Source organism: Callorhinchus milii, unplaced genomic scaffold (genome assembly GCF_018977255.1).
Source record: "Callorhinchus milii isolate IMCB2004 unplaced genomic scaffold, IMCB_Cmil_1.0 Scaffold17, whole genome shotgun sequence".
Lineage (NCBI taxonomy): Eukaryota > Metazoa > Chordata > Chondrichthyes > Chimaeriformes > Callorhinchidae > Callorhinchus > Callorhinchus milii.
Genome location: NW_024704758.1, coordinates 3,909,337 through 3,930,838, shown reverse-complemented (window position 1 = coordinate 3,930,838; position 21,502 = coordinate 3,909,337). Strand labels below are relative to the sequence as shown.

General features: G+C 44.6%; 3 protein-coding genes across 9 annotated transcripts in view; 2 read left to right on the top strand and 1 right to left on the bottom strand.

Annotated features, from left to right (window-relative positions):
- Positions 1-122: 122 nt before the first annotated feature.
- On the bottom strand, positions 123-4,059 carry armc7 (armadillo repeat containing 7). 3 transcript variants are annotated; one of them, NM_001292780.1, is given in 4 exon segments: positions 123-1,466; positions 1,579-1,722; positions 2,876-2,995; positions 3,967-4,059. In NM_001292780.1, coding segments are annotated over 3 exon segments (624 nt in total). In that variant the 5' UTR covers positions 2,976-2,995; positions 3,967-4,059; the 3' UTR covers positions 123-1,086.
- Positions 4,060-4,163: 104 nt separating this feature from the next.
- Positions 4,164-12,541, top strand: LOC103174842 (lysosomal membrane ascorbate-dependent ferrireductase CYB561A3). Of its 4 annotated transcripts, none has more exons than XM_007887418.2 (7): positions 4,164-4,276; positions 7,371-7,564; positions 8,254-8,462; positions 9,712-9,866; positions 10,271-10,433; positions 10,709-10,776; positions 11,088-12,541. In XM_007887418.2, the coding sequence occupies exons 2-6, from the start codon at positions 7,378-7,380 to the stop codon at positions 10,742-10,744; spliced, it is 750 nt and encodes a 249-aa protein (XP_007885609.1). In that variant the 5' UTR covers positions 4,164-4,276; positions 7,371-7,377; the 3' UTR covers positions 10,745-10,776; positions 11,088-12,541. The 4 variants fall into 4 exon arrangements, with proteins under 4 accessions (XP_007885609.1, XP_007885607.1, XP_007885611.1 ...); XM_007887416.2 differs by having other exon boundaries at positions 4,164-4,409; XM_007887419.2 differs by lacking the exon at positions 4,164-4,276 and adding an exon at positions 6,211-6,390.
- Positions 12,542-13,256: 715 nt separating this feature from the next.
- Positions 13,257-21,502, top strand: part of ddb1 (damage-specific DNA binding protein 1) — a 31,389-nt gene continuing 23,143 nt past the window's right edge. The window contains exons 1-6 of one of the 2 annotated variants that reach the window (XM_007887414.2): positions 13,257-13,390; positions 17,315-17,463; positions 18,563-18,679; positions 19,529-19,750; positions 20,110-20,224; positions 20,900-20,997. In XM_007887414.2, coding sequence (XP_007885605.1) covers positions 13,330-13,390; positions 17,315-17,463; positions 18,563-18,679; positions 19,529-19,750; positions 20,110-20,224; positions 20,900-20,997 — 762 coding nt within the window. In that variant the 5' untranslated portion in view covers positions 13,257-13,329. Of the gene's footprint in view, positions 13,391-14,528; positions 14,583-17,314; positions 17,464-18,562; positions 18,680-19,528; positions 19,751-20,109; positions 20,225-20,899; positions 20,998-21,502 lie in introns of those variants that run through there. The other variant, XM_007887415.2, reaches the window with a different exon arrangement.

Here is a 21,502-nt window from a genome sequence, read left to right as displayed (position 1 = left end):
CCGCTCTGGGTCACTCTCCCGAAAGAGCCTGAGAAGCGATGACCAATTTTATCTGTGATACAACAAACAGATGATGGCTGTTTGCCACCGAACAGTTCTTTTATTGTTTGATTTTTTTTTCTAAATAAAAGGAGCCACATGTGTAACCGATGCACATTCTTCCAACTTACGTGAATACAGTCTGGATCTGCTGGTATGTCATCTCTATGGGCTCTCAGTGTTTCACTGGGTAAATAACAACAATAAACCTTGCATTCGATATAGTGCTTTATCACATTATTGAGACGTCTCAAAACTCTTCACAGAATATACTGTAAAATGAATTAACTATATATTTGTGGGTGAAGTACGGCAGCCAATTGCGCACAGCAGTGCTCCATGAACAGTTGTGGGTTTAAGTGACCAATTTTGGAGGGATTATTATCCCCAGAAAGTGACCTGCCAATCAACTAACTACTTACTGCTCGGTAAACAGAGGCGTGTGGAGTAAAGAAACTTGCCTGAGGTCCCGGGCCCTCTCATTTTCGAGGCGAGTGCTTTAACCAATACATGTGGTGTGGTAGAGACCAGGAAGGTCCCAGGCAAGATCTACATTGAGGCTCAGATAACAGACATTATTCTGAAATCTGGCTGGTGGCACAGTAATGGAATAAAGCTGCCAGGGTGCCTCTGAATTAGGCCCAGGATTCAGTTAATTAATCTTGTCTGGACTGTATAATTTGACCCAAATGTATACAGTGGACTCACAAATTCAGGTGCTTCCCTTGAACCATTGAGAGTGCCTGATTTCAGTTTATATCCTACAATTTGCATTTATATAGTGCCTTTCATGTGGGGTAGCGTCGGGGACCTCGGTTTAATGTATCATCAAAGCCGCCACCTCTTACCATTGCAGTACATCTGCAGCACTGTACCATCAGGCTAAACTGTGAACCCCAAACCTAACTCAAGAGTCAAGAGTGCTATAGTGACTGACAAACTGTTTCACTAGGAGAGTGAAGCTGTCCACAGTGGCAGTGTGATTTACTAGTTGGGGCTGTCACGGCTTCCAGTGTAAGCTATCCAATGCGTGATCGCCACATGTCATCAGGACTCTGAGTGGTGCGATGAATCTAGTATCTCGTCGGCTTTTCCTTTGGGAAGGGGGATGCCCAATGCGGTGTGATTCTGTAAGTCCCTGGCTCTGGCCACTTGCTCTGCTGAGCAGTAGTCCTCTAGGAACAAGGTGGCCAGGTTACTGAGCCGCCGGTGATTGGAGATGGAGAAGCGCAGCATGCACTCCACTACTGGCAGCCCTGTGATTGCCTCTCGGGACGCTGGGCTCATCAGATACATTAAGGTGGTGATGGCAGACAAGACTGTGTCCTCGTGCGAGCTGGATAAGCAGTTCATTACTGCCTGAACCCCATTGTTCTGTAGTATATATTCCTTATTCTCCTTGTCCAAGCACAGGTTACAGAGACCTCCTGTAAGAGACAAAGGCACACCAGGTTAAACCACCATTACAAGGCTGGGACCTGATTATGAACCCAACCCTGAGTAATTACAGGGAAACTGTCTGCAAGTGCCTCTCTGTACCTATGCCAAATTCTATAAATGTCTCGTTCTCTTCTGTGAGCATGTCCAGGAACAGGTCGATGACTTGGAGTTGGCGAAGGTACTGGTAGTTGGCAGGGTCGTAGGCAAAGTTAGCCAGGTTTGCGAGGATTTGCTCCTTCGAGTCTGAAAAGTGAAAATAAAAGACGTTAGCTTTCGTGCACTGCAGAAAACCCTGCAACTGGCACCCCCATCCCACCCTCCTAATCACTCTCGGCAGAGTGAGCATTATGTGGTACTCAGTTACAGCTTTGTCCACTAATGTAAAGGTCTATTCACCAGCCAAAGAAATGTATTCAGTTTCCTCGCCATCTCCCCTGAAGCCAAATATAAGCCAACCACTGCCCTGGCTGAGATCAGCTATCAGCACTGAGGGCAGCAGATAGGATTATAGTTGGCTTTAGTGACCCATGGACCAGGGAGGATAAAATCAGCCAGGGTTCCTGCTCCTGTTTGTTATCTAGACAACTTCGTCTCCACCCCATCGCTGGAACATGCATTGTGTGTAGATAGGATCGAGCCCAGCTGCGGTCTCTGTGGTTTCTCCTGGTGTCCTGGCCTACAATTCCCCAGGTAAAATCAGCCATTCGCTACATGGCAGCTTGTGAGACATTGCTGTGCACAAATTGGCTGGTACCAGGAATGAGGGACTTCAGTTATGAGGAAAGGCTAGAGAAGCTAGGGTTATTCTCCTTGGGAGCAGAAAAGGTTAAGAGGAGACTTAATAGAAGTTTTCAAAATTATGAGGGTATTCAACAAGGAGAAACCATTTCCACTGGCAGATGGGTCGGTAACCCGAGGACACAGATTTAAAATAGTTGTTAAAATAACTTTTTTCACACAGCAAGTTATTTGGATCTGGAATGCATTGCTTGAAAGGGTGGTGGAAGCCGATTCGATAACAACTTTTAAGAGACTAGATAATTATGTTCGGAGGAAATGTTTGTGACGATTTTGGGAGAAAGTGGTGGAGTGGGATTGATTTGGATAGCTCTTTTCAAAGAGCAGGCACAGATACAATTGGCCGAATGGCCCCCTTCTGTGCTGTATAATTCTATAATTCTATGAATTGACTGCTGCTTTCACCCACAAAACACACACTCACTGCACTTGACAGTAAATTCTGTGAAGTGCTTTGGGATGTTTTGATGTTAGATCAAGCATTATTTATATTATATTATTACCCAGCCCTTCCCTGCAAATGTGAGCTTCACTTTCCTTGGGAAGTCCTCCTGACATGAAAGGCACTATATAAATTTAATTTGTTGTTGTTTCCTACCCTGGGAATCAGTGTCCTGGAACTCAGTAACCAAAGTCTGGAGGTATTCAAAACGGTCTTGTCCTTGTGACTTGCTAGCGAGGAAACGAGAGATGGACATCTCGCATCAGCTGAGCTCAACTGGAAAAGAGCAGGGAAATGGCACAGGGTTACTAACATAGGAACATTCCATAAATTGGCCACAAAACTCACAGTAACAAGGAGCAGTGTGCAATAATTCTTTTGAAGAGAAATTAGAAAGGGAAAACATTTATATATTTGTGGCATCCATCATGTTATAAGGTCTCAAAGCATTTTACAGTAATTAGTCATCCTGGCATTTGATATCGCACCTTTACAGATTTTACAGTAAAGTCTAATGACTGTATAAGGTGGACTCCTTAGCTCAGTGGTTAGGGCACTCGCCTTCAAGCAAGAGACCTGGGTTCGATTCCCGGCAGGGCGAAATGTTGGGCAAGTTTTCTTACTCCATACGTCTGTTTACTTAGCAGTAAGTAGAAACCCGGTGGTCAGTCGAATGGCAAATCTCATTTTGGGGGGTAATAATTTCTTCAAAAAAACGAATAAATTGGTCACTTCAATCCACGGCTGTTTGCGGGACGCTGCTGTGCGCAATTGGCTGCCGAGCTTCGCCCACAAAATATACAGTCAATTCACTTGACAGTATATTCTGTGAAGCGCTTCGAGACGTCCGGAAGAACCCGATCAGGAGCGACATCAAATGCGGGGGTTAGTACTATTGTTGTCTGTAGATGAACGCAGCAGCCGATTTGCACGCAGCGGTGTTCCACACACAGCCGTGAAGTGAATGACCAATTGTGTTTGAGGAGCCGCTGCCTTTTTCCAATCGTGGCCCGGGAAGCAGGCAGACGGGAACCCCACTTAACGTCTCACCCCCAAACCGAGCAGCAAACCCTCCCTCCCACCGGCCGCTCTGCACCCGGACCCTGGTTCACACACGAAGAGGAGGGTCACACAGCCCATCCCATCACTGGAGCCTCAGCCCTGACAAAGTGGCAATTTGGAGCTGGAATCCAATAACCTTCGAGCCCAGAGGTGAGAGCACCACTGACCCCGAACGACTTACATACGTTGGAGTCAGAGAGACAGTCACTGAGGCCGCGAGTCAGGTAACGTGGGGCTGGAGAGTGGGGGGTGGGTGGGTGAGGCCATGTCACGTGTGTGGGCAGGAGGGTGCGCGGTGCAGTGTGGGTATCGAGCACCGCTGGCGCGCGGGCGGGCGGGGGAGGGGGGGACTACAACTCCCAGAGTGCCTCGCGCCGCTTCCGGGCTCGCAATGCGCGGCGCAGCAGTTTAACCGGGGACCGGCTCCTCCGCGCCAAGGCGGGAATGTGCGCTTAAACACCGAGTGGCAAGGGCCGAAAAGCCTTTCGCGCCGAGGTAAGCGGTGTGCAATCAGTCCAGGGGCCGACTGTCAAGCGGGCGTCAACCGGCCCCGCCCTCAGGGCGTGCGGGGAGCCCACCCCCTCCTGTGCGGAGTGGGACTTAAAGGGGCCGTCACCGTCACCGTCTTGTGAGTAAATGTTCGGCTGCGGGTGCGACGGCCCCTTTAATTGGACGTTAAACATAACAACAACACTACGTTTGCACAATAACAACAATAACAATAATAATAATAATAATAATCGCACGAGCGGTTGCTGATGTCTTGGTCACTTTGTCCGAGTCCCTCAAAGCAATGCCCCTACACTGCATCTCTGCTGTGCCCGTCTTGTGCCGAGAGCGCGGTCACGGGAGTCTGTGGGGCAGCTGTCGGGGGAATTGTCTTTGCTGAGGTGCGGTCGGGAAGTGTTTGGGCAGCAGTGTGGACTTCCAAGAAACGTGTCCTACTCTTTGCTTCAGATAATAATAATAATAATAATAATAATCCTTGCATTTGATATGGCGCTTTTCACGTCGGGAGGACGTCCCAAAGCGCTTCACAGAACACACTGTAAAGTGAATTGACTGTATATTTGTGGGCGAACGCGGCAGCCAATTGCGCACAGCGATGTCCCACAAACAGTCGTAGATTGAAAATGACCAATTTATTATTGTTTTTGGTTTTGGAGGGATTATTATTAGGCTCTGTGTGGAGTAAGGAAACTTGCCCAAGGTTTCGCCCTGACCTGCCTGGAACTGAACTCAGGTCTCTCGCTTGCAAAGCGAGTGCTCTAACCACTGAGCTCCAGGATTCCTCTAAGATAAGCCTTTGCACCTCGCTTTCAAAGCTCTCTTAAAAACTATCTTTTATGGCTTCTTTGGTTAACACACAGCTAAGCTGGTGCTGTGAAATTGTGGGTAAAGTCAAGTCACTTCAACAACAACAAATCACATTTATTAAAGCGCCTTTCATGTCAGGAGGACCTCCAAAGGCGCTGGACAGTCCGGGTTTTGGATCCAAGCTTGTGGTTGAAATCAGGGGGGGTTGGAGGGTAGGGGTCTGAGGATGGCCCAAGGTGCGGTCGAAGAGAAGGTTCTTGAAACGTGTTTTGAAGGAGGCAAAGGAGGGGGCAAGGCGAAGGGACTGGGATAGAGTTCTAAAGGGTGGGGGCAGAGAAGCTGAAGGTGTGGAGCAGGCCGGAGCCCGCTGAGCAGAGGGAGCAGACAGGTTGATATGGGGTTAGCAGGTCACAGAGTTAGGAAGGAGCAAGACCGTGGAGGGCCTTGAAGACAAGGATCAATGAAAGGTTCTAAGAATGAACAGCTCTCAATTCTGGGCGATCCCAGACAATGTTAAACGAGTGCATGATTCTGCATTAATGGTATTTGAGTAAATAATTGTATGCATAATATCTATTACATAAACTATTACATACAATGTTTTTTTTCATGCACAAGACAGTGGGAATGTATTAACTAATTAGTTTGAAGCATTTCTATCCGGTGTAATCAGGTGCTTATCCAGTTCTATTTTGAATGATTTTGATCAGCAGACGAGAGTCTGTAGTGAGGAGACTTGCTGGCTCGAATATGGTTTCCTAAGGATCAGGGAATTGCTACCACCTGATGAATGCCTTTCAGACAGAGGGTAGGGATAATAATGATTGCATTTGATAAAGTGCCTAAAACGTCAAACATCTTAAAGCTCTTCACAAAGTTTCTGTAAAGTTTGTATTTGTAGACGAAAGCGACGAATAGATTCAGTCTCTTTAAACAGATCTCTGGAGTCAATATCATCCTCTGACTCAACCGCCCTCCACCACTTTAGACCATGGTCACAATCTGGAATGCATTCAATCAAGCTTCACAGCAGCTTCAGATAAACAGGGTTAAATGAATTTGTTTTGGTTAGATAATATGTTCATGTGATTCCAGCCTGCGTCATGCTGGCAATGGGGTGGTAGGGGGAAACCAGGGATGAGTGCAGTGTGTATAAGTCACTAAATAACTCCAAAGATTTGTGCTGAGTATAAATCCTGTGATCAGAGGATTGTCCACATCCATCATCAGAGACTGCCAATCACTGGTTTTGTTCTATAAACCAAGACCTTAGAGAATCTGGACTGCTGAAGGTATTAACCAAGGCATCAAACCATGGTTTGAGATCAGCCTGTGTTTGCAGATAAGTTGCATGTTTAAATCCCCTTTGAAGCTAACTTTTTAAAATATACACATTTTCTAACCTCTAAGTCTGGCAGTTGTGGGTTCAGGTCTCACATTGAGACTAGGCTGACATTCCATTGTAGAGCTGGGGGAGCGCTGCATTGTCGGAGGTGCTGTACTTTGGATGAGATGTTAAATCGATATTATATTATAATCTGGCATTTGATATAGCTCTTTATCATGGACGAGTTCTGTAGCTCAATGGTTGGAGCACTCGCCTCGCAAGCAAGACGGCTTGGGTTCAATTCCTGGGCAGGACAAAATGTTCGGCAAGTTTCCTTATTTCATACGCCTCTGTTTACCTAGCAGTAACTAGGAACCCGTTTGTTAGTCGATTGGCAGATCGCTTTTCCAGGGGTAATAATTCCTTTTTTTTAAAAAACAATTTGGCCACTCAATCCATGACTGTTTGTGGGACACTGCTGTGCGCAATTGGCTGCCGCGTTCTCCCACAAATATCCAGTCAATTCACTTCACAGTACATTCTGTGAAGTGCTTTGGGACGTCTAGAAGACGTGAAAAGCGCTATATCAAATGCAAGGATTATTATTATTATTAAAATATACAGTTAATTCACTTTACAATATATTCTGTGAAGTGCTTTGAGACGTCTTGAAGACGTGATAAGGCGCTATATCAAATGCAAAGATTATTATTATTAATACATTCTAGAATTAGGTGATTGGAGTGCATCCCTCCAGGGAGAGAGAGTGCATTCAATTGCAGACACAACTACATTTCCTTGTGTAGATGGCATACATATTTGGAAGGGACTCAGTCAAGTTTGAAAGCACAGTAGTTTCTGCAAGTGTCAGACACCCGGACAGCCAAAAATAAAGCTCCCAGGAGAATTACAGATGTTTGTTCTTTTCTGTTGTGTGTTAAACAGGGTCAAGATGAAGAGCAGCTCGCAGTTCTACCTTACCTACACTTGTTCTCTCCTCCTTGGGCTGCTGTGTGTGACATTCGTGATCTACTGGAATAAGCAATACAGGGGAGGCTTTGCCTGGGATGGATCGGGGAAGATGTTTAACTGGCACCCTGTATGCATGGTGACCGGACTTGTTGTTCTCTATGGCAATGGTGAGTTCACAATGCTAGTTACAAACATTGGTTATCAGGGGCCTTAGTGATAGAAACCTGTACATTGGTCTGCAGGATTTGTGTGAGAAAGCTCTCCATATGGTATAGCTGACACTGTTTTGTCCCCATCTTTGCCCACTGTCAGATCACATCTGAAGACCTTCCTCTTCGACCAAGGCTATAGGCACCACCCCTCTCTCCCTGCTCGGTGCTAATCTCTGCCACTATTAAGCTTCAGATACAACCCCACACCCCCCACCTTTAGGTGTATATGTGGTGCCTTTACCGTCCGTTCTGTCTCTCTTCTCACCGCTCTCTGTTCTGCCTCCTGCCTTGTACTACCACGTTAGAGGCAGTGCGGAGAATGAGGGATAGGTGGTGCCACTAATGGCCACCCCCATCCAGTAAACTTGGCTTTGATCAGGTCACCACTCTCAGCCCCGCTCCTCCCTGCTCTGTGATCCCATTAGTCTTGTAAAGTGCTTAGAAGCATTCATCCTATGTGAAAGGTGCTGTATAAATGCAATTTATTGTCAGTCAGTGATAAGTGAATAACTGCAAAAAGTGGTAGAAGTTTATTCAATGCTATAAAGGGTTATTCTGTACAAGACAACACATAGGTTAGGGTGCTGTCTGTCAAGGTCTATGGGGAGGAAATGTGTGGGGCTAACTGTGTATGTCTCTGGCAGCTGTCCTGGTGTATCGGCTTCCCTTCACCCAGTCCAGCCACAAGCTGCTAGTGAAGCTGGCCCATGCCACCCTGAATCTCCTCGTCTTGTCGCTGGCTGTCACCGGGTTAGTTGCAGTGTTTGAATTCCACAATAAGAACCAGATCCCGAACTTGTACTCGATACACAGCTGGGTGGGACTCTCAGTGGTCATCCTCTTCTGCTTCCAGGTAAGAGCCCAAATCAGGCCTCTCCTGGTGAGAACCTAGTCAATACGACCTCTGTGTAACTCTCTGCAGAAATTCATCTCTTTGACTATGCGTTTGGTCAGAGAGAGAGATGTTTTTGTATCTTTCACCTCAAACCTTTTCTTCTCACCTTGTATCTATTATACTAAGACGTTGTCCTTTTTTGGCGATTACCTTAAATCTCTGCTCATATACTCCACACTCAGCCTAGACTGTGATCTTAATTCCAGACGTGGGATTTGAACCTGTAACAGAGGAGAGAGTGTTATCAACTGAGCATGGCTGACACCTGTCGTATCTGAAACGGGTTAATATTTCAGGCAGGTGATGGATTGAACCTGGCAATCAGATCTGTTGTTTGGTCAGCCGAGTGTCTGACATATGGAGAAACTCATCACCATGTTTAAGACTATCTAAACCAGCCTGAGAGTTCCACGTATATATGCCAATTATACATGAAAATTTCTCCATGTCTGGAATGAATGTGCACTCTCCCTGGAGGGATGTACCCTGTTTACCTAATTCTGGAGAATATTTGGCGCAGGAGGCAAGAGCCAAGCCAGAGTGTGTGATTGGGTACTGCTGGAGTTTACCCAGATAAAACCACAAAGCTCATGATTAAGAGTAGGGTGTTTAGGGTTGACGAGAGCTGAGTGGGAAGAATCCCTGCTCCCAGTGACTGGTTTGCCCCTCCAAGTCCTGCCAGTGAGCCAGGCTGTTTGTGCTGTCATCAGCAGTGCACTGGAATACTGCGGATCTGTTTAACTCAGAAACTGGACTGAAGATTGTCACAGAAGAGTAACTCGATTCTGACATTCCATTGCCCAGCACATCGCCTTGGAGACAGCTTGGTTCCAAGGAGACTCTGCTTACCTCCCACCGGATAATCTTGTTCAGATTCTGACACTTGTTGTCCTGCTCCAACATTTTGGATCATGTGAGGACTGAGCAATCTGTGCCTAAATGCAGTGATGATAGTAATTGATACTGAGAGAGTTCATTCATTATTCATTGTAATTATAGAACGGTTTATAAAAACGGTTCCATTCAGCAATGGTTCAAAACGCCTGCCCCTTTACTGAGGGAGCATTGGCCATGGTTTGCAGCAAACCTCCTTCCAATTGTACAGCAGTCCTGAAAGATGCAGATGTGGATCTGGTTCCTGTCGTGGCTGATCATTGGGCTTCGCACTGTTCTAATTGTTTTCTCCCTCCTCCCCATTGATCCACAGTGGCTGCTGGGGTTCCTGTCATTCCTGCTGCCTTGTACTCCACTCTGGTTCCGAGCCGCCTACTTAGACATTCACGTCTTCTTCGGAATCTGCATTATGGGACTGTCGCTTGTTGCGTGTCACTCAGGAATCAATGAGAAGTTAATTTTTGTACTGTAAGTGAATGGAATAAAATACTACTATAATAACCTTGCATTTAACATAGAGCTTTTCCCGACAGAAAGACTATGAAGTGTAGTGACTGTGTATTTTGGGGACAAACACGCACGTTATTTTGTAGCCGGATACGGCAGCCAATTTGCAATGTCCCACAAAGAGCCATGAAGTAAGTGACCAATTTTATCTGAGGGCATTGTTAACCAGGACACTGGATGAAACTTCCAAATGAGAAAAGACTAAAAGCTGTTAACTGACTGCCTGGCCAAAAATTCTCAGGCAATGGGGGAACCCTTGGAGATACAATGGTCGCTGTGTGTGGAAGAAATTCTATGTACGTTGTTTGGTTCCTGCAGGGAGTCATCCCACTGTGGACTAAAGTTAACCTTGCTCTTTTCTCTAGAAACACCCCTAACTCAACTGCTCCATATGCCCAGCTTCCCTCCGAGGCTGTGTTTGTCAATGTTCTGGGTGTGCTTCTGCTGGGCTTTTCAGGGACTGTTACCTGGATGCTCTACAAGCGTGAATGGCGACGGAAAACCCCACAAGAAACTGAGACTTTGCAGGTACTGTACACAGATAGTGATGGGCAGTGGTGATGGGGTGATAGTTCCCTTTGGGTCCAAAGGAAACCTCTGTACACATCCTCTTGTATATATTTTAGGGGAGTTAGAGTGGGGGAGAAGGGTTGCTGGCAGTTCTTTGAAGTATAATAAACTGGCTGCTCAGACCTGCGGTCTCTGAACGACTGTGAGAGGTTGAATACGCTTCTAATGTTTTTATTCCCTCTTCTCTCTCTCTCCCCCCCACCCCGCCCTACCCAACCCCCCACGATATAAAGGCTTTCTGTAACTCAGCCAGACCAAAATGGAAATAATCCTATGGGCAGTGGTGTGTTTATGTCATGCTGTAAGTAGTATTTCACATCACTCTCTGTTAAGTGCACTGGAGCTGTAGTCAAGTCAGAGTGATAGAGAGAGAGAATTAGAGGGTGGGAAGAAAAGCAACTTTCTGTTCTCTTCAAAACATAGAATCCTAGAAATTGCAGCACAGGAGGTCATTTGACCTATTGTGTCTATTCTGGTGCTCGCTACCCACTGGAACTCTACTCTAAACGACTCATATTCTTTCAATAAAGCAAAATTTCTGATCATTTTTGACTGGATGACATATGAAGGGTCAAAACTGATTGTCCAAGTTAATGTTTTCTTTCTTTTTAGCCACTTCTGGCAGATGAAAATTAATCAAAGCTGATTCAGGAATATCTGATACCGTCCAGCTCCTGTCCATGAATCACGCACTGGCTTCTTGTACCCAGTGAACACAACTGCCCTTATCAATGGAAAGGAGTCAGCTTCTGGGTTGCTACAACAACAACTTGCACTTACATAGCGCCCTCCACGCACTCTATTTACCAATGTTGACGGCCAGCTCTAATCAGGATTTGTGTGACTAACGTAAGGAGCTAATTGTTTTGCTGTGATAGTCCAAGAGGATTGAATATAATAATTGTATAATATCTTTCACATCATGCCCCAATGCACTTCACAGGATTTACTATAAAGTGCAATGACTGTGTGTTGCGGGTGAATGGATTCTTTGATTTTATGATCGGCTACCAAATATGATTATGTACGCAGCCAGGCCAGTGACATTGATTTATACCCTTTAGGTTTATTCCAATAATAAGTAGTTGAACTGCTAAATCCTCCTTCCTCTGTTTTATAATGAAGTTCTCTTAAAGAGATTGTCTGCGGGTGGATGGTGCCAGAATTAGTCCAATCTTTTCACCTCTCAGACCCCACTATGAATCTAGCCCACGTTGATGTAATGCACATCTCCTGTCAAGGTCTTGAGGGGGATATTGATTTTGATGATCAATGTCAACCTTGTGTGTAAATGATGGACAATGTCTTTCTCCAGCACTGGTCTTCCTCACACTCAAGCACTAAATCCGTCCAGTAGTACATCTTTCCCCCCTGATCTACTACTGCTACTGCAACAACAAATGGATAGAAATTATGATCTAGATGTATTTAAGATGTAATTGAATCTAATTGTTTTTCAAATATATTTACTATGTGAACTAGGAAATATTGTAATTCTGAATTTATTCAATGGATGAACTGCACTTTGTCCTTTTATAGTGGTTGGTTGCAATAAATCTGTACAATCAATGTCTGCTGCTGAGGGGAGGGGGTGTTAAAACCCTACATTAAGCTGGTGTGTAAGTTTCTGGGGATTTATAGGGGTTTGCTTTTAGAAGCACAGAAATCTATGACACAGCAGAAGGCCATTCTATCCATTGCGTAGTGTCTTTGTTTGCTCCTCCAATGCTGGAGGACTCACCTTAATTTCCTCTTTGCTCACCTGTCCACTTTTCCTCCATATGAGCTTATCTAATTTCCTTCTAAATTCTTCCAATTAACTCTGCTTCAGCCCCTGACTTTTTGTTCTGCATCCTAGTACCCACTGGAAGAAAAGTTTTGCTAACTTTCATGCTCAGTTATAACCTTAACTCGTACTTACTGATGGATATATAGCAACTTGGCTTTTTGTGAGATTGTAGCTCCTGGAGAGTGTTTGGCAAGAATCGAGCTTGGAGACACCAGAGTATGTGTTGGGATTATTGCTTATTTTAACCAGCTAATAAAAACGGATGGCTTACAATTGAGAGCACTGTCTGGCAAGTTTTCTGCTGCTTTTCTGGCTAGGACCACCCTACTTGTTAGGACTTTAGAATTTTTAATAATAATCAGTACAGTTGATATAGCATCTATCACATCAAAATATCTTCGATTGCCAGGCAGGGTGAAACTCCACACGCAGTAAGTATTTACCTAGCAATAAGTGGGCACCAGGTTGTTAGTCGATTGTTTTTCTGAGGGTAATAATTCCTTCAAAAATAACTTGGTGACTCAATCTACGACTGTTTGTGGGACACTGCTGTGCACAATTGCCTGCTATGTTTCGTCCACAGAATATACAATTCACTTTACAGTATGTTCTGTGAAACACTTTGAGACGTCTTAAAAATGTGATAAGGCGCAATATCAAATGCCAGGATTATTTTTTATTAAAATCCACCTGAATAGGCAGAGGTACCTAAGGTTAATGTCTTATTGGAAGGATGGCACCTCCACCAATGTAGTGTTTCCCACTGCACTCCACTGGAATGCCAACTTATAGACTGTGAGCTCAAAGTCGCCAACACAGGACTTAAGCCCGCAATTTTTTTGTCTCCCTGGTTTATGCTATATTTAACAATTGATCGTAGAAGGTGGCATGACTTGCCATAATCAAAGATGGCGCCACAGTCTGCCTTTATCAAAGATGGCGGTGCCCCGAAGCCCCCGTGTCGCTGGCTCTGGTCACATGACCAGTGCGGCGGGAGCGCGATTCCGAGTGAACGGGAGAGGAGTGGAGCTGAGTTGTTGGCATCGCCTCACAGACAGGGCCGCCATGTCCTACAACTACGTCGTGACGGCTCAGAAGCCCACCGCGGTGAACGCCTGCATAACCGGTAATAGAAACAAACGAGGTTCGCAGGCCAGAGCGAGCAATCGGCCCGAGCTTCCGCGGGCGACGGGGGCCGGGCATGAGGGAACGAACGGCGGCTCGGGGGGGGGGGGGCGTCAGGCCTCGAGTGAGGCCTAGTCACAACATGACCCGAGCCCCTCAGCAGCCGAAGCCTTTGTGGCTACGGGTCACTCCATGTCTGTCACATCTGAACGCGGATGCGTTAGGGATTGAGAAGAAGGTTAACGTGATGAAGAGGGCAGCGCTTCCAAAATAGACCCATGTGACAAATCTGATTTTCGTTTGGTAACTCCTTCTCCTGGAACTCCCATCTCAGAGACCCCTTTTCCCCCCCATCTTCAAAACCGGCCCTTCCAAGACCCAACACAAGACACACACTCAAACCACTTTGCAGCATATCCTGTGAAGTGCTTTGAGATGTCTTCACGTCCTGATGGGGGGCTGCAAGGATTATTATTATTATCATTTATTTATTCTACCCTGCTTTCTTTCAGACACCCATCCCCCCTCCCTTCTCCCTGCTTGGCCTCCTAGTCAGTCCCCTTGAGATGTCTTTTTGAAAACTGTACAGAAATGTAAATTGCTGCATTCAAACACACAACTCGGTGAAATAAATGGTGTTGGGGTAAAAATTGTGCCGTTTCCTCGCCAATAAACTAAAAGGTGCTGAGCCGTTGTCTTTAACCCACCCCCTGTAGAGCCCTGTGTTCTGAGCCCTGAGCGATGGTAAGTAGGGGTGGACTGTTTGTTGAAATAATTCAATAAACTACAATCCTCTTAAATCTGTATAATGTCCCCAATATTATGTTCAGTGTGGAGTGAGTGGCCCTACTTATTCAATGAATGTCACTAGTTTTACAGTCCTGTGAAGCACTTTGAGACAATCCACCTGGTGTGAAAGGTGCCAAAGTGCCAAATGCATCCTGAGGGTGGTGTTTAACCTTATGTAGCAATGTCTAACAAAACCACTTTTCCCAAAGGTGCTGCCACGTGCTTGGGTGCTGTTCATAGAAATCCCCTCTCAGTTGTCCAGAGAGAAAACCTTTAGTCTGACCTGTCTTCATAACTATGTATACTCATCCTTGGGAACATCCTAGTAAATTTATCCTGGCCTCTCCCCAATTCTACAATATCCTTCTTGAAAATGGGTGATCTGAACAGTACTCCCAAAAAAGGTAAACTAAAGTTTTATATAAATTTAACATCACTGCCTACTTTTGTACTCTAGTTTCCATTGTCACGTGTAACATCTGCCTCATTCCTGTGGCCATTCTTTATGTGTGAGCCTTGTTAGTGAATGTCAGTAGGATCTTCCATGTAGGGATGAGCTCCATGCTAAGGCTTCTGCTCCCCTTATCTGCTGTACATTCTATCCAGCAAAGGTCACTGGATAATGTTCAGCACCTCGTTTCTGACTGCCTGTATGTTGAGATAACCTAACTTTAAAATAATCTTAGTGAATCACCCAAGGTCATACTGTCATCAACCTAACATCAATACTTTTTGGTGCTTTCTGCTTTAATCCCAGTTTCCAGTAGTGAGTTCCACATCACATCTTCAAGACATCTCAAAGCGCTTCACAGAATACACTGTAAAGTGAATTGACTGTATATTTTGCGGGCGAAATGCAGCAGCCAATTGTGTACAGCAGTGTCCCACAAACAGTTGTGGATTGAGTGACCAATTTATTTTTTATTTTTTTGAAGGAATTATTACCCCCGGAAAAGCCATCTACCAATTGACTGACACCCGTGTTCCTACTTACTGCTAGGTAAACAGAGGCGTGTGGAGTAAGGAAACTTGCCTAACGTTTCTCCCTGCCGGGAATCAAACCCAGGTCTCTCGCTTGCGAGGCGAGTGCTTTAACCACTGAGCTACAGTACTCCACGGTGTCCATCTTAGCAAATCTTTTCATAATTTTAACAAAACTCATTATTAACATTATTGGAGAGTCTATGGATTGGAATCATCTGTGGAAAACAAACCTGATCAGTGAAAGCCAGGACAGGTTTATGAAAGAATTTCTGGGAATATTGCAGTCCAAGTTACTGAATGCTAGTGAGTTGAATAACCCAGACTTCTGTTTTTATGCCTTGTGGCCAGTTATTTTAATGCATCAGTGTTATTTAATATGTCAGACACAGGTGTTTTACAATGTTTTAAACGTAATACTTCTAGGTACTCTTGTTTTTTTTGTTCTTATAGAAATATAATCAATCAAATCTCATTGAACAAGAATGTAGGGACCAATTTGTGTCTCCTGCCACACCAGGCTCCACAGGCCTATCACCCCCATTCTAACTGGGCTCCACTGGCCAAATTCATGATCAGCTAGGGGATTCTCACATGTAATTCTCTCCATGGCCTCAATCCACTTTATCTCTTTGACCTCCTACAACACTAGCGACCGGCTGCTCTCTTCGTCCAGAAAACATTGGGCTGCTTTGTGTCCTCAGCCCCGCTATAGGCAAGCAAGCTTTCAGCCATTCAACTACTGTTCTCTAGAAATCCAGCCCAGGAATTTGCCCCCTTCTCAATTTTGAAGCCTTGTCTTCAGGCCTATCTCTTGAACTTCCAATTGTCTTTCTGTAGCCACTCATCCATCTAAAACAGTTGGGGAACGCTAAAAAAAGACTTCAAAAGAAAGAAATCCTGAGAGACATACAACAACAACAACAAGATTCCATTTATAAAGCGCCTTTCACGTCAGGAGGACGTCCCAAGGCGCTGCACAGTTGGGTCATGACCTGAGCAGGGGGGAAATGGTCAGGGGAGGGAGCGAGGAGGGGGGAAATGGTCAGGGTGAGGGGAGGGATGGGAGGGAGCGAGAAGGGGGAAGAGAGTCGAGAGGGGCGCTGAAGGCTTGGTCAAAGAGACTCACTGATATAGGTTATTTACTAATACGTTGCCTATGATAGACGATAATAGATGCCTGGGTCTGCGTTACAAGACACCAGGCATCAAATAACAGCAACAACCACCACCACCTTAGAAAACTAGAGTAAACTTCAGCTCCTTGAAGAGAGTGATCCATCCTTCTTAAAAAAATATAGCACAACGTAGAACACCTCTGAGCCATCTTTCAAATGCTTGATGTTGACATTCTTTTGTATTAATCAGCTTTTATGTCGGAGGTTTGCCTCTTAAGTTTGTATCTTCTCTTCCTCTTGGCAAACTTATCTATGTAGCAGGAGGCAGACTTTTACTGGGCTTCGGTTCAGCTTTGTGTGTTGTAAGGCTGTATCAAGTTCCTGCCTTGACTTATGATTTAGGAGGAACGCTTTCATGGTCTACAGAATGCTGAGGTGTAAATGCACAAGTGTCTGTCTAAAGAAACCCAATCCTTGTCCCTTATTTGTGGCTTTCTGTTAGATTATAGGTTGTATGAGTCTTGGAGATATTCACATTTGATTAGGGATTAAAGGTAAAAGGTTTCAAGCACTGGTTGACTCTGTACAGGTTCCATTGATCCTCAATCTTGCCATCTCTCATCATAGTTCCCTGCTTCTATCCTCTGCAGCTGCAGTTTTTTCACTGGCTTGCTATTGACATTTCTTTCTCTGTATATCACCTCAATCATTTCTCTCTTCCCTCCCCTGACCACCCACCTCCATCCCTGAAACTGGTTTAATCTTTCCCTTTCCCTGTGATTAGTCAGCTGTTTTGGATTCCGTTCACATAGTGGATAAACTCCATCTTCAGTTCATCACGGTCGTGATGCAAAGGAAATGTAGTATTTTTATGAGGTTTCCTATGTGAATTGTATTTTAATCTGGAGTATTGTGAATGTGGAGTTTATTTTCTGAATATACCAGTTGAACTTCTATCCTGGTTTTCAATTCCTCAAGGGTATTTTACGCTGCTGTTTCTGAAATCATCCCTAAATACTTGTGCTGTTTCTTCTCAGGGCATTTCACCTTGGCAGATGATCTGAACCTGCTGATTGCCAAGAACACCAGGCTAGAGATCTATGTGGTGACTCCAGAGGGTTTGCGCCCTGTCAAGGAAGTGGGCATGTATGGCAAGATAGCCGTGATGGAACTCTTTCGACCTAAAGTAAGCTGCACTGCATTGCTCATCTGACTATATTGTACATGAGAGTTCAGCAGCAGGTTATTCCAGTTGTTCAATGCATGCTGTCATTTGAAGTAGACCATGGGTAATCAATGGAGTAGATAGGCACAAAGTCTGACACACTTTGCGTGTCAGACAGAATGGCAGACTTCACTTTTGATTGAATTAATTACATTCAGTCGGATTTTATTTAGATTTTTTTTCTAGCGTCTTATGTTTGGATCAGAGGGTTGTGGGTTCAAACCTCACACTGGGTTTCAAACTCAGTCTGTTTTAGCTTTAGTACTGAAGTTATATCTGCCTGTTCAGGTGGACATTAAAGATCCTGTAACCCCATTGGAAAAGAGAAGATAATTTCTCCTACTGTTAACTAGCAATCTCCAGATAAATTGTTTTTTCAATTTGTTACTTTATGGGATCTTACTGTGTGTAAAATGGCTGCTGGTGTGCCTACAAGGTAGTCACTTAAGCGTTAATTTAGAAGCAGGTTTTCTACAGTTTTTTTAAAAGACCCAGTTTCCAAATTAAGAGTAGGTTGAAGAGTTTCCACTATCCAGTGCAGTCTTACTTCTTTATGACAAATAATCTTACAGGCTAAGATTTAGACTTGGAGGTACAGATTACTCCCTCTTCTCCCTCACAGCCAAACATGAACTTCATTGTTTGTTTTGTGTCACTACTAACCACTTCACATATTTAATTTCTCTGATACTCAGAAGTGTACAAGTCATTCAGAGTCCTTGAATGAATTGCCAGGGTGGAAGTGCACTGGAGAAACATATTACCCTGGGGTCTGTGACTGTGCACTTTCCTTTGAGGGTATGCAAGCTCAGTTATATATTTTCTCCCTCCTGTGTTTTTTGTTGGTCCCTCATTGGTCAGATAGCTGCTGGGTTGAAGCTAGTGAAGTGAATGACCTGCTCCCAGACTCCGGCATTGGTGCTGTCCACTGGCTGTGAAGAGACACCAGAACAACCAGTCAGATGTATTGTCCAACCTTGAGGCCAGGAGAATTGAACAGAAGAAGCTCTTTTGTTCTGCGAGAACAGTGTCTTATATTTCTGCATGTTTGATCCAACAGGGGGAATGCAAAGACCTGCTATTCATTCTGACAGCAAAGTATAATGCCTGCATCTTGGAGTACAAACAGAACGGAGACAGCATTGATATCATCACACGGGCCCATGGAAACGTGCAGGTCAGTCAAAGCCTTCTTATATCTTTACATAAATAGACTGTCTGGGTTGGAGTGAACTGTCTGGGTTGGAGGAAACAATTAAAGCAAGGCTTTTAAATGCTCTCGGGGAGGGCTGAGGGACAGCACACTGCTGTAATCTGTTGTCACAGAATGGTAAGACCAGGGCTGGTGAACCACGGCTCCTGTTTCTCATTGCTGCCCAGTCAATGCTGCTGGAATCTTCATAGGACAGGTGCCAGCTTCTGGTTTCTTGTTGTAACTACACACTCCTATACCCATAGTACTCCCGGAATAAAATAGTGAATTTATTTAGGTGAGGAAACAAATGGTCAGTTTTTTTTAACAACAGCTACTTGCATTTATATAGCGCCCTTCACAGGTAGAGTCTCAAGGCGCTGAGCGGTGTGGTTTGAAATATTTCAAATGGTGGAATGGGTTCTTCTCCTGCCTACACTAAGTGGCTTCTGAAATGCAGGGTTGGTCCTCATGCATTTCAGATCACTTTGAAACTGCTGTAGCTGGAAAACTTTGCAGGTTTGCTGGGAGAGAGCCCACCCTGGCACTATCAACTATCAGGCCTCAGACACCGTTCGTCTAACTGCAGCTCACAAGAGGAGCCAAGGTGATGCTGGTTCCCTCCCTCCCTGTGGGACCTCTCTTAGCCTCTGTTTGATGCCATTAAGCACTTTAAGTTGTCCTTCCGAAATGATAAGGCCTATATATATCAGGACTATACAAATGCAAGGATTCTTTGTTTTCCCACCATTATTCCCATTTTGTTTTAGCTGACGTTTTTTGTAGGTTATGTGGTTGTACATGAGCTATGAATAACTGAGATGCTCCTTTCAGGACCGCATTGGCCGTCCCTCTGAGACGGGAATCATAGGTATCGTGGATCCTGAATGTCGGATGATAGGCCTGCGGCTGTACGATGGGCTATTTAAAGTGATCCCACTGGACAGAGACAATAAAGAGCTGAAGGCCTTCAACATCCGTCTCGAAGAGTTGCATGTGATCGATGTGAAGTTCCTCTATGGCTGCCAGGTCCCAACCATCTGCTTTGTCTATCAGGTAAGACACTGAGGTGAACAGTAGCAATAATGTAGTGGATTTTTCCTCTAGTTCTTCAGGTCAGCATGTATCTGACCCAATCATTCCTTTCATGGCTGTTTGTGGGATATTGCTGTGTGCAATCAGGCTACTGCCTTTTCCTACAAACACACCATCACTCAATTTCACAGTAAACCTTGTGAAGTAATTTGAGAAGTCCTTCGGACGCGATAAGGCACAATATCAAATGCAAAGATTATTTATTAGTTTAGTTGGCTTTCCCTGGTCTATAATTGTGAACTATCCGCATGTGGGAAGCTTCACGATATTGAGCAATTCTTAATATTTTGTGTTCAACTTTTTACTCTTGTCTGTTGTAGGACCCCCAGGGACGTCACGTAAAGACCTATGAAGTATCTTTGAGGGAGAAGGAATTCAACAAGGGTCCGTGGAAACAGGAAAATGTAGAGGCCGAGGCATCTATGGTCATTGCAGGTTGGTATCGCTTTATAATTGTGTATGAAGAGATATGTGCTTTGATATCTATATTATAATAAAAGTGTTGTGGATAAGATTGATTGCAAGCATAAGGGCTCAATGAATTGGGCATATGTATAAATACATATATAAATGTGTCCAGGATATTGACAGCATGATGACTTAAGTGGTAGTGACGAGGGTCAAGTTATCAGGAGTTTACTGTACCTTGCTGTCATTCACCATCAAGGCTCAATCATTGGGCCGAGGTGCCAGACAGCAACAAATGTCAGCGATTCTAAAGCCTCGTAACATACTTGGGCGCTAAATACACTTACTGAATCACATTACACACATACGTGTGCACTGTCACATGGTTCAGAAGTTACCTATGAGCACCAGATATCTCTTGTCAATCAGACGGACTGTGAAGTGACCAAAAAACCCGAAAAACAATTGAAGAATTTGTTTTTAACTGATTGATTGTTGCAAACAAAATCCAGATATTTGTGGTGAAAATCAGCGAAACTGACTTTGGAGATGCCTGCTCCCGGAGCTGACTCATACATCAGTTTGTTCCTGCATTTGCTCAACCCTTGAGTGGTTAGATAGCCCATTTAAACCAGATTTGAATATACTTCAAGCTGTACATGGAACTGCTATTCAGTTGTATTTGATGTAGATGTGCTTCAGTTCCAGAGCCATTTGGAGGGGCCTTGATCATAGGCCAGGAGTCCATTACATACCATAATGGAGACAAATACCTGGCCATAGCACCACCAGCTATCAAGGTAAGAAACTCTGGACAGGATGGAAGTCACATAACTCTGGTAATCCTGTGTAAGGTGGTCATGTTCAGATTTGTGATATCCTGTGAAGAGATTTTGGATGTCTTGACGACATGATAAGGCGCTATTTGAAATGCGAGGATTATTATTAATAATATCTGGGAGGAAGCTGTTCAGCTATGAAGAGGATGGGTAAGTCCAGAGTTGAGATTCATACAGCACAGAAGGAAGCCGTTCGGCCCATTGTGTTTGTGCCGGCTCTGTGAAAAGAGCTGTCCAAATCAATCCCACTCCCCCTCTCTCCCCATAGCCCTGCAAACTTGTCCTCCCCAAATAATTATCTACTTCTGTCTTAAAAGTTGTTATCGAATCGGCTTCCACCACTCTTTCAGGCAATGCATTCCAAATCCGAACAACTCGTTGCGTGAAAAAATTTCTCCTCATCTCTCTTGTTTCTTTTAACAACTATTTTAAATTGGTGTCCTCAGGTTACTGACCCACCCGCCAG